The 12,637-nt window shown below is 43.3% G+C and overlaps 1 protein-coding gene and 1 pseudogene across 3 annotated transcripts in view; one reads left to right on the forward strand and one right to left on the reverse strand.

Annotated features, from left to right (window-relative positions):
• Window positions 1-12,637, forward strand: part of Nvl (nuclear VCP like) — a 46,644-nt gene continuing 34,007 nt past the window's right edge. The window contains exons 1-6 of one of the 3 annotated variants that reach the window (XM_070023268.1): window positions 1-470; window positions 3,228-3,301; window positions 6,028-6,080; window positions 6,162-6,261; window positions 7,767-7,824; window positions 8,531-8,800. In XM_070023268.1, coding sequence (XP_069879369.1) covers window positions 3,294-3,301; window positions 6,028-6,080; window positions 6,162-6,261; window positions 7,767-7,824; window positions 8,531-8,800 — 489 coding nt within the window. In that variant the 5' untranslated portion in view covers window positions 1-470; window positions 3,228-3,293. Of the gene's footprint in view, window positions 497-3,227; window positions 3,302-6,027; window positions 6,081-6,161; window positions 6,262-7,766; window positions 7,825-8,530; window positions 8,801-12,637 lie in introns of all 3 variants that reach the window. The other 2 variants (XM_070023269.1, XM_070023267.1) reach the window with 2 other exon arrangements.
• LOC138827613 (10 kDa heat shock protein, mitochondrial pseudogene) lies at window positions 4,431-4,739 on the reverse strand (annotated as a pseudogene).

Below are 12,637 nucleotides of genomic sequence, written 5' to 3' on the forward strand. Positions count from 1 at the left end.
AGCACGGGCTGCACCGCCGGGCGCCTCTGCGCAGCCGCTTGTCCGGCATCGCCGCAGACAGCCCCGCGAAGGCCCGCCGCAGCTTGTCCGGCATCACCATAGACAGCCCCGCGAAGACCCGCCGCAGTTGTCCGGCGTCGCCGCAGACAGCCCCGCGAAGACCCGCCGCAGTTGTCCGGCGTCGCCGCAGACAGCCCCGCGAAGACCCGCCGCAGTTGTCCGGCGTCGCCGCAGACAGCCCCGCGAAGGCCCGCCGCAGCTTGTCCGGCGTCGCCGCAGACAGCCCCGCGAAGGCCCGCCGCAGTTTGTCCGGCGTCGCCGCAGACAGCCCCGCGAAGGCCCGCCGCAGCTTGTCCGGCGTCGCCGCAGACAGCCCCGCGAAGGCCCGCCGCAGAGCCGCCGCAGAGCCGCCGCGGGCCCGCGGCCGCGGCTTGACACGATGCGGCCCCGCTCTGCGGCGTTCGTGGACGGTAAGCTCAAGCAGCGTGTGGTCCAGGTACGTGGGTCCCCCGTCGGCTCCGCGGCTTCCGGGGCAGCTGTCAGGTCTCCGCGCCCAGCTGGGTCCCGCAGGGCGATGCCGTCCCGGGAGCTGAGGCCGGCCTCGGGCGGGGCCTGCTCGCGGCCGCCCGCCTCTTCTTACTCTGACCCTCGAGCCCGGGCCCATTTCCTCCCTCCTCTCTTTTCTGCCCGCAGTGGCCGGAACGCTGGCCGGGGCGCTGCCCTCCGCTCCTCAGCCCGGGCCCGCGCTCCCGCTGAGCCGCAGCGCCACTTCCGGTTTTCGGGTGGTTGGCTGGGGATGAGAGTCTCACGGACTTTCCTGCCCGCGCTGGCTTTGAACCGCGTTCCTCAGACCTCAGCCGCCTGAGCAGCTAGGGTGACCGGCGTGAGCACCAGGGACAGGCTTGGCAGATTCAATAAAAGGAAAAGTACCTCAACAAATTGAGATATACACCACTAAGAGGAACTTAAAATAACTACCATGTTGTAGGAGGAGCACGGATACAAGAAGTGTCGGACTCGATTGGTCGGGCTTTGAATACCCTGCTGTTGTCATGTGCTAGGGTTTCTTGAGAAGAAATTGTGTTGGAGCTGGACAGAATAGCAACTATTGGAACCGGTGGCTCACGCCTGTGATCAGGAGAATGAGATCTGAGGATCACCATAGAAAGCCAGCTTAGGCAGGAAAGTCCATGAGATCTCTATCTCCAATAAACCACCAGAAAACCAGAAGTGGTGCTGTGGCTCAGGTGGTAGAGCACTGCCTTGAGCTGAAGAGCTGAGGGACAGCGCCCAAGCTGAGTTCAAGACCCACAACCAACCCAAACAAACAAACAAAAAAACATACTAAGAGACTATGTTAAAGGTTCCTACGTAAGAGTTTCTTAAAGTTCACAGGATCTTTTGTTTATTTTTCTCATAGTACTATTAGGTCCAGTATAACCTATATGTTTGAAAAATTACATGTAAAAATAAGAGGCGGAGGAAGGAGCAGGTCCTGGGGCTTAAATTCAAGGCCTGGGCCCTGTCTCTGAGCTCCTTTTACTCAACCATTTGAGCCATCGGTCCAATTCTAGCTTTTTCTGTGAAAGTAAGCTTTTTCTGTGAAAGTAATTGAAAGTAAGAGGCTCAGACTTCCTGCCTGGGCTTGCACGGTAATCTTCAAATCTCAGCCTTCTGTGTAGCTAGGATTACAGATGAGCCACCACCGATGCCTGGCTAGGAAAGTATTTGTACTTGAGTTTTCAATAACAGTAATTATTAGTCAGAGTTTTATGCACCCATTGGACATTGCACAGAATCTCATACTTTAAAATAAGATTGACCCTGCCACTCATTTCCATTCCACATTAATATTTAGAGTCTTTGTATTCACTGTCTTTAGAAAGTAAGGTATAAAAGATGATGTAAGGGTGGGCATGCATGGTGGCCAGCTCTTGTAGTACTAGTATTCAGGAAATTGAGGGGAGAGTTTAGGAGTTCAAGATCAGTCTGGGTCAACAAGACCCTGTCTCAAAAAAAAAAAAAAAAAGGTTATTTAATGTTGAAACTGAGTTGCCTCAAGCCCTAACATCACTGTGTTCCCACACTTAAAATGTCTTGTGTTAGCTGGGTGCTGGTGGCTCACGCCTGTAATCCTAGGTACTCAGGAGGCTAAGATCTGAGGATCATGGTTCAAAGCCAGCCCCAAAGCCAACCCAGGCAGGAAAGTCCAGGAGACTCTTATCTCCAGTTAACCACCAGAAAGCCGGAAGTGGTCCTGAGGCCCAAGTGGTGGAGCGCTAGCCTTGAGCTGAAGAGCTGAGGGACAGCGCCCAGGCCCAGAGTTCAGGCCCCACAACTGATCCAAAAAAAAAAAAAAAAATAGCGTCTTAAGCTGTCTGGCTAGTTTACTGCTATATTCTGGTGTGTTTGAGAACATAGACTAATCCTTCACTGATTACCTGAAAGTTAGTATAGTTATTTTTATTTTTACTGTGTTGTCATGACATGATAATCTTCATTCTCTGATTCCAGATTTGATAATTATTTGGTGACCTTTTTGCTTTGGATATATTTCATTAGTTAAGACTTTCCATGAGCCGGGTACCAGTGGCTCATATCCTAGCTACTCAGGAAGCTGAGGTCTGAGGATTGTGGTTCAAAGCCAGCTCAGGCAGGAAAGTTTGTGAGACTTTATTTTTTTGGTCAGTCATGAGGCTTCAGCTCAGGGTCTGGGGCACTATCTACTATTTTGAGCTACAGCTCCACTTCTGGTTTTTGAGTGGCTAATGAAAAGACTCTCACGGAGACTTTTCTGCCTGGGCTGGCTTGGAACTATGATCCTCAGATCTCAGCCTAGATAGCTAGGATTATAGGTGTGAGTTATTGTTGCCTGACTTGTGAGACTCCTATCTCCAAATAACCAGCAGAAAAACAGAAGTGGCTCTGTGGCTCAAAGCAAGAAGATCAGATTAAGGCTAGTCTGCACTGTACAGTGAGATTTTTATCTCAAAAACAAAGAAAAGCCAGGTATGGTAGCTCATGGCTGTAATTGCAGCTACCCCTGAGCTAGAGATGGAAAGATTGTGGATCATGTGCCTGCCTACAAGATCAAGTGTCTGAGTGCAAACCTTGTATTGCTATGAAAAAGTACTGTGTATTAGAATAACTCTCTATCTTGTTTGTTAACTAAAGTCACTGAGTTTGAAATATTGAGTGTTTTATATTTGTCATATTTTCTTTTTTAGTACCTCACCAGTAATAGATGTGGCAAATATGTGGACACCGGAATCTTAGCATCCGATTTGCAGAGAATGTACAGGTAAAGAAATGTAGCTTGTGGATCTTTGCTTTTTTTTATTTTTTATTTTTTATTTTCCTTTCAGTTCCCTACTATTTAAAACTGCCATTCTTGTTTAAAGTAGTGGTGACTAATGGCTGCTGCCATGAACCACATTCCCTGACTCTTTGTGAGAATCTTATCCCCAGTTAACTAATCAAAAACTAGGAGTGGCTGTGGCTTAAGTGGTAGAGTGGTAGCCTACCACTTGAGAGGCTCAAGGACAAAGCTCAGGTTCTGAGTTGAAACCCTACAATTGACAAAAAGAAAAGGAAGGAAAGAAATATGAAGCTGGGCAGTAGTAATCTTAGCTACTTAGGAAGCTGAGATTTGAGGATTATGGTTAGAAGCCAGCACCACTTCTGGCTTTTTCTGAGTAGTTTATTTGAGATAAGAGTCTCTTTTCTGTCCAGGCTGGTTTCAAACTACAATTCTCAAATCTTAGATTCCTGAGTAGCTAAGATTATGGGCCTGAGATACTCGTGCCTGGCCATGATGACTTTTTTTGTTGAAATCTTCACTATTAATTTTCAAGTGATTTTGCTGAAAATTGATCTCCAAAGAAAAGTAAAGTTAATATGGCACAATGTTAACAATTTGAGAACATAGGTAAACAATGTATTTATTGTATAGTTTTCTTATGTGTATTTATTGCATTTGTTAAAGCATTTTGGTAAATTTCAAGAGAAACACATTCAAAGAAAAACAATTAGGCCGGAGAAGTGGTGCTGTGGCTCAAAAAAGTTGAGTGCTAACCTTGAGTACAGAGAGGCTTAGGGACAGCATTCAGCCCTGAGTTCAAGAACCACAACTGCCTCCCTCCCCCCCCCCCAAAAAAAAAAAAAAAAAAAAAAGAAAAAAGCCACATTTGCTGGATACTGGTGGCTCACGCCTGTAATCTTAGCTAACCAGGAGGCTGAGATCTGAAGATCATGGTTCAAAGCCAGCCCCAAACAAGAAAGTCCATGAGACTTTTTCTTTTTTTTTTTAGTTTAGTTTAGTTACCATTAGTTTATTATAAAAGGGTGATATGGAAGTTATTTGCCTGATGAAAGATCTCAGAACTTCCATGGAATGGGCAGCTTCACAGGATGCCATTTTAGTGATGTGTTCACTCTACATACTTCCCAAGAATGTCACCATCCCTAAGTAAGAAATAAGCCTTGTCATCTAGAACTACTTTGGTACCTCCAGATATTCTGGGAGAAGAACTTTATCACCCACTTTCACACTAACTGGCTGAATCTCTCCACCCTTTCCTTTAGAGCCCGATCCCACGGCCACGACTGTAGCTTGCAATACTTTTCCTTGAAACTCTTCTGGAAGCATAATGCCTCCTTTGGTTACAGTTTCCGCTGCACTCCTTTCAACCAACACTTGGTCAAACAGGAAGGAACTTCCTAAATGCTTGTCTAGCCATGACTCTTGACTCTTCCCTGTTGCTACTCAGACTCTGCTTATGAGACTTTTTTTTTTTTTTTTTTTTTTTTTTTTGGGTCCGGTCGTGGGGCCTGAACTCTGGGCCTGGGCGCTGTCCCTCAGCTCTTCAGCTCAAGGCTCTACCACTTGAGCCACAGCGCCACTTCCGGCTTTTTTCTTTTTGCTTATGTGGTGCTGAAGAATCGAACCCAGGGCCTCAGGCATGCAAGGCAAGCACTCTACCACTGAGCCACCTTCCCAGCCCCTGCTCAGGAGACTCTTATCTCCATTTAACTACCAGAAAAAACAGAAGTGGCTCTGTGGCTCAAGTGGTAGAGCTCTTGCATTGAGCTGTAGAGCTCAGGGACAGAGCCCAGGCCCAGAGTTCAAGTCCCAGGACAGACAAAAAAAGAAAATGAGGCCTGTAATCCTAGCTACTCAGGAGGATCTGTTTCACAGCTAGCCTGGAGTTCCAAGCCAGACTGGGCAGAAAAGTCCATGAGATTCTTATCTCCAAGTAACCATCAAAAAACTGGAAGTGGTGCTGTGACTCAAGTGGTAGAGCCCTTGCCTTGAGTAAAATTGCTCAGAGATACTGCCCAAGCCCTAAATTCAAACCCTGCAACTAACAAAAAATAAGAAAATAAGCGTTAGATAAAAAAGAAAAATAATTTGAAAAATAAAATTGAAAAAAGTCACAGAATGTAAATTCAGAGTTGGGAATATGGCTTCGTGGTAGATTGCTTGCCTAGCATGCATAAAGCCGTGGGTTTGATTACTCAGTAACACATAAACAGAAAAAGCCAGAAATGGTACTGAAGCTCCAGTGTTAGAGTGCTAACCTAGAGCAAAAAACGAAGCTCAGGAACAGTGCATAGGCCCCAGGACTGGCAAAAGAAATAAATAAATTCAGGAGTTGCTTAAAGATAGGCCAATGTGTTTTTTTTTTTTGTTTTGTTTTGTTTTTTTGGGTCTGGTCGTAGGGCCTGAACTCGGTCTGGGCGCTGTCCTCAGCTCTTCAGCTCAAGGCTAGTGCTCTACCACTTGAGCCATAGCGCCACTTCGAGCTTTTTTCTTTTTGCTTATGTGGTGCTGAGGAATTGAACCCAGGGCCTCAGGCATGCAAGACAAGCGCTCTACCACTGAGCCACTTTCCCAGCCCCAAGATAGGCCAATGTGAACAGTAACATAATTGTGTATTTATGCTAATTGATGTAGTCTTTAAATAGAACTTAATGGAAAACCACTGGTGGATGCCAGTATTCTAAAATTCTTGTTATTTTTTTCAGTATAGACTATGGCCGTAGAAAAAGAAATGCTTTTAGGATTCAGGTAGAAAAAGGTGAGTCTTTTAATGTTAGAGTTGAATGATTAGTAATTATAGAAAGAACGAATTTAGTAGATTACATGTTTTTTGTTTCAGTGTTCAGTATAATTAATAGTGAGAAAGAACTTAAGAATCTAACAGAATTAGAAGATGAACACTTGGCAAAAAGATCAAGACAAGGTGAAGAGGATAATGAGTAAGTAATACAAGAGTGTTGTTTTTTCCCTAAGATGTTATATTCATACTTGTAATACTTTCAGTGGCTGTTCATCATTAGCAAGAACCTGAGTATTACCTACCCTGTGTCCACACCTTTTCTTCCTGTCATAGTGGCCTTTTTGTTTGTTTTTTGGTCATGGGACTTAAACTCAGGGCCTGGGCACTGTCCCTGAGCTTTTCTGCTCTAGGTTAACACTCTAACACTTTGAGCTAAAGCTTCACGTCCAGTTTTCTGGTGGCTATTTAGAGTTAAGAGTTTCATGGGAGGCTGGGAAGGTAGCTCAGTGGTAGAGTGCTTGCCTCGCATGCATGAGGCCCTGGGTTTGATTCCTCAGCACCACATAAGCAGAAAAGTGGCACTGTGGCTCGCTCCCCTTGTGCTGAAGAGCTGAGGGACAGTGTTCAGGCCCAGAATTCAAGCCCCATGACTGACAAAAAAAAAAAAAAAAGAGTTTCATGGACTTTCCTGCCCAGGCTGGCTTTGAACCACAATCCTCAAATCTCAGCCTGCTGAATAGATAGGATTTCAGGCATGAGCCACCTGCACCCGGCTCATTTAAACAACTTTTAAAGACATCTTTACATAGTAAACTATGTAAACTATTAGGTATCAAGTTTGAGGTATAATGAATTCAGAAAGTAGTTTCAATGTGAATCTGGGTGCCAATTTCTTATGCCTATAATTCTGGGTACTCAGAAGTCTGAGATCTGAGGGTTGCAATTTGGAGCCAGCCTGGGAAGGAAAGTTTATGAGACTCTTGTCTATAGTTGATCAGCAAAAATCTAGAAGTGGAGTCCTGGCCCAAGTGGTGGTAGAGTACCAGCTTTGAGTCAGAAAGCCTAAAGAAGAGTGCCCTGGCCTTAGTTCAAGTTCCAGTACCAGCACACACTCAAAAAAAAGTCTTAGTGGGGCTGGGAAGGTGGCTCAGTGGTAGAGCACTTGCCTTGCATGCCTTAGGCCCTGGGTTCGATTCCTCAGCACCACATAAGAAAAAAAGCTGGAAGTGGCGCTGTGGCTCAAGTGGTAGAGTGCTAGCCTTGAGCTGAAGAGCTGAGGGATAGCACTCAGGCCCAGAGTTCAGGCCCCACGACCAGACCAAAAAAAAAAAAAAAGTCTTAGTTTGAATAGTTTTTTGTTAGGCTTTAATGCCATATTATATGAGAATTATTTTTACCTTAACCCTTGATCTAATGGGAATTTGTACTTCTCCCTGTTGCTCAGTTCAGTTACATAACTGCAATCTGTTCTTCCCTCTTCTCTCCTCCCCCCCCCCCCCCCCCCCCTTCCCCAAGCAAGGCAAAGTTTACTTCTGGAGAAGCCAAATATCTGGCAAGCATACAACAGGCAAAAGACTCTAAGTACACCCTTCCAACTGGTTAACCACTGTGGACTTTTACTTTAGTGTATTTATTTGTTTGTGGTCGTAATTTTTTAGACATAGGACAAAAAGTATTTAAAATGTTTTTCTTCTTTTTACTGAGGTATTCTGAAAGCTATTCTGATGATAGTTCAAATGTGGAAGATCACCTGGATCCACAGGTAAGGTAATATTTAATAAAGTCATTGTGAGCTGTGAATGTGGCGCGCTTGCCTAGCCACATTGTCCTGGGTTCCATTCCTCAGTGCCACATAAACAGAAAAAGCCATATGTGGAGCTGTGGCACAAGTTGGAGAGTGCTAGCCTTGAGTAAAAGAAGCTCAGGGACAATCCCCAGACTCCGAGTTCAAGCCACAGGACTGGCCAAAAAAAAAAAAAATCATTATGACCTTAACTTAGGAAAAAGTAATGAATAGAGTGAGAAACATTGGCCCTGTTTATCAATAAATAATTGAATGCTTCTATGTACACTGTAGATAACTTTATTGTTTTGTGTTTAGTTCTACAGGGAAAAGAAAAGGAAAAAACAGTCAAAAAGGCAGAGAGGAATAGAAAGGAACTACTACTAAAAATGGAGAAAAGGATGTATTTTCTGCCATGGAATTGTCATTGTTGATGAGTAGGCTTGATTAATGAGCTGTGGCAATAATATATATACATATACATATGTGTTCATGTGTGTGTATATAAAAATATATTCCAAGTTGCATATATAACTTATAGTCCATTTTACCCCTTCAGAAAAACAGGTTTTGAATTTAACAAAGCAATGATACTTACATTTGATCTGGCTTTGAATTGATGGTTTACTAATGACTCAGACTATTGGTTCAGTTTTAATTCATACTAAAATTGTTTTTCTCTCAGTCAGCCAATCACATGAACAGTTCCTTGCTGTCTTTATATCGGAAAGGAAATCTCAATTCTGTTTCAAATACTCTGGAGTTGGAGCACAAGGAGACCACCACTTCAACACCACGAATAGCCTCTAAAACTGATTCCGTTTCTTTGAAGACTCCTGCCAGAGAATCTGAGAAAGGATGGTTTATTGACAAAGTTCCAGATGGAAAGAAAGAGTTTTTCTTGCATGCATCAGATGAGAAAAATATTCATAAGAAGCCAGTGTCTGATATACAGGTATTTTTATCCCCAATCAGAAGACATTACAGCCTTTTTAAGTATATATTAACCAAATACTTGGATTTTATAAAAACTATTGGAGGTTTGAAATAGATGGAGAATTTGATCACTTTCTATTACTGCTGTTACCATAATCCTCATTCAAACCTCTGTCCTTTCTTGCTTTAACCATTGAAATGCCCTTCCAATTAGAGTCTGTTCATTTTTGTTACCTTTAGCTAATTATATAGAAGTTTTTTTTTTTTTTTTTTATCAGTTAAGTCATTGGCATTTGTTTAGACTTTTCATTGCTGTGGCACATTCCTTTGAGAAACAATATTGTAAAGCAGAAAGGGTTTCGTAGCCGATTGGTTCCACTGAGTCTTGGCCTGTACTGAGGCTGAGCATCTTGGCAGAATGGCATAATAAAGCAGAGTTATGGAGTTAAGGAGCAGAGTGCCAGGAAAGGACCAGACTCCCCAAATCCTCTTTGAGAGTATGCCCCTTCTTACCAGTGATGCACTTCCTATAAATTTGCTCCTTCTGCTAATAGCCCGTTCAGCCAGGAACTCATCAGTCAATTAATCCATTGATGAAGTTAGCACCCATCACCTCTTAATTGTACTATGAGCTGGGGACCAAGACATGTCACTGTGACTGGTTCCTTATTTTATTGTATTTTTATTACTTTTTGCCAGTCCAGGGGCTTGAACTCAGGCACTGTCCCCGAGCTACTTTTTTGTTCAAGGTTACCACTTGAGCCACAGTGCCACTTCGGGCTTTTTCTGTTTATGTGGTATTGAGGAATCCCAGGGCTTCATGCATTTTTGGCAAGCACTCTACCACTAAACCACATTCCCGAGCCTGGTTTCTTTTGTTTTGTTTTGTTTTGTTTTTGGGTCCAGTCATGGGGCCTGAACTCTGGGCCTGTGCGCTGTCCCTCAGCTCTTCAGCTCAAGGCTAGTGCTCTACCACTTGAGCCACAGCGCCACTTCTGGCTTTTTTCTTTTTGCTTATGTGGTGCTGAGGAATCGAATCCAGGGCCTCATGCATGCAAGGCAAGTGCTCTACCACTGAGCCACCTTCCCAGCCCCCTCAGCCTGGTTTCTTTTGTTTCATTCCAGGAGAGCAGCAACTTAGTTTAATAATGTTTACATGACTTAAATTATGTCTATTACATAGGAAGTCAGTTTGTTGAATTAGTGCCAAATGAACTTCCTGAAATAAGTTTACTAGCAGAAAATTAACTGCCTTGGGTATGTGTATAAGTTCATAGTTTTAGGAAGGAGTAGAGATTGTTGTTGAAACAACATTGTGGTTGCTGTTCAGTTCAGGGTTGAAAAACTACATAAATCAGTATGCTATGAAAATGTGGAACAGACAGATTTTTTTTCTTTGTGCCAGTCCTGGCGTGAGTCACAGCTCAGCTTCTGGCTTTTTTGGCAATTAATTGGAGATAGGAATCTTACAGTCTTTCCTGCTCAGTCTGGCTTTGAACTGTGATCCTCAGTTCTCAGCCTCTTAAGTAGTTAGGATTACACGTAAGAACCATCAGCTCCCAGCCAGAGATACCTTTTTCTTTTTGGTCAGTTGTAACACTTGAACTTGGGGCCTAGGCACTGTCTTTGAACTCTTTTGCTCAAGGTTAATGCTCTACCACTTTGAGTCATATCTCCATTCCTGTTTTCTGGTGGTTAGTTGGAGATAAGAGTATGACAGACTTTCCTTCTTGTTCTGGCTTTGAATAATAATCCTCAGATCTCAGCCTCCTGAATAGGTAGAATTACAGATGTGACCCACCAATACCTGGCTTAGAAAGATAAACCTTTTTAAAAGAAAACCTTTAAATTTGAGATGTGCCATACACTTAAGAAATTATAACTTGATGAAAAGTCACAAAGTGACCACACATTGAGTGGCTTCCTTAACTGATTTTTTTTTTTTTTTTTTGCGGGGTTGGGGTAGTATTGGATCTTGAATTTATAGATATTCTCATTCAACTTTTTTATCTCGGGTGGTGCTTTATCACTTGAGCCATGCCTCACATCCAGCTTTTTAACTGGTTAATTGGAGATAGGAGTCTTGTCCACAATTCTCAGATCTCAGCCTCCTGAGTAGCTCAGATTGTTGGTGTGAACCACCTATGTTTAGCCTTAACTGTTGAGGTGTAATACATGGTAGAGTGAGAGAGGTTTGAAGTCATCTTATCTCATTGTGTTATGGTAAAGATATCTTCTAGGGCCTACTGCCCAGCATGATTAGTGCTAGCAGCTTGTGACTTTTGGGCACTTGAAATGTGGCTATTGTAACTAAGGAACTGAATTTTTTTTTGTGCTAGTAATATTTATCTATTTTAATTTTTTTAAAAATTAAAATGATGTACAGAGGGGTTACCATTTCAAGTCAGATAATTACATTTCTTGGGTACTGTCATGCTGTCCTTCAGTCTCTCCCAGTTTATTTTATTTTATTTATTTATTTATCTATCTTGTTGATCATGGGGCTTGAACTCTGGGCTTGGGCTCTGTCCCTCAGCTCTTCAGTTCAAGGTGAGCGCTCTACTGCTTGAGCCACAGAGCCACTTCCGGTTTTCTGGTGGTTTATTGGAAATAAGAGTCTCACGGACTTTCCTGCCCAGGCTGGCTTTGAACTACAATCCTCAGATCTCAGCCTCTGAGTAGCTAGGTGGCGTGAGCCACCAATGCCTGGCAGTTTATTTTATTTTTATTGTTAATGTTAAGGAGTTGTACAAAGGGATTACAATTCCATGAGTCGGTTATTTAGTATACCCCTTCCTTCACTTTTTCCCATTTTCTCCCTTCCTGTTCCTATCCACAAGTTTTTACGTAGTGTATATTGAATACCATGGCTGCATTTGTTCATGTTCATCCCTCCATCTATTTCTGTGCTCTTTTTTTTTTTGGTGGTGGGGGGGTCATGGGGCCTGAACTCTGGGCCTGGGCGCTGTCCCTCAGCTCTTCAGCTCAAGGCTAGCACTCTACCACTTAAACCACAGCTCCACTTCCGGCTTTTTTCTTTTTGCTTATGTGGTGCTGAGGAATCAAACCCAGGGCCTCAGGCATGCAAGGCAAGCGCTCTACCACTGAGCCACCTTCCCAGCCCCTTCTGTGCTCCTTTTGCCCTTGCTAGGGAAAAAAAAAAATTCTGTAATTCTTTTTGATGAAAAAGAGTTATCCCTTTGAATTCTTCCCCTACATATATCCTCTTTTAGTCAATTTGTGAATGTACGTTATATATGTTATATCCAATTGTATTAGCTCTAGCTTTCACTTACGAGAGAAAACATTTGCCACTTTTCTTTGTGAGTTTGGCTTACCTCAGTTAACATGATTTGTTCTGGGTCCATTTCTCTGCAAATGACTTTTTTCAGTTAAATAGTTTTTTTTAAAATTTTTTTATTGTGAAAATACTATACAGAGGGGTTACAATTACATAGGCAAGATAATGAGTACATTTCTTATCAAGCATCGTAGCCTCCTCCTTTGTTTCCCCTTCTCATCCCTTCCCATCCTCCCCCCCACCCCTACCCAATCCTCCCCACTTCCCTCCAGCACCAAAGTTGTAAAGTTCATTTTCGACATGACAACTTGTACATCTCGTTGTTGCACTGGGTCCACCTGTATCCCTATTTAAACGATTTGTTTTTCCCCTTCCCCTCCACAAATTATACCGACATCAAATACAGTGAAAGCAGGGGTTATACTGTGGGGGAGGGACATACAAAGCAACAAAGAAATAATCAAACTCTGGGCTTGGGTGCTGTTCCTTAGCTCTTCAGCTCAAGGCTAGTGCTCTACCACTTGAGCCACAGTGCCACTTCTGCCTTTTTCTGCT

This window comes from Dipodomys merriami, unplaced genomic scaffold, assembly GCF_024711535.1.
Source record: "Dipodomys merriami isolate MVZ:Mamm:240054 unplaced genomic scaffold, mDipMer1.0.p SCAF_158, whole genome shotgun sequence".
NCBI classification, from domain to species: domain Eukaryota; kingdom Metazoa; phylum Chordata; class Mammalia; order Rodentia; family Heteromyidae; genus Dipodomys; species Dipodomys merriami.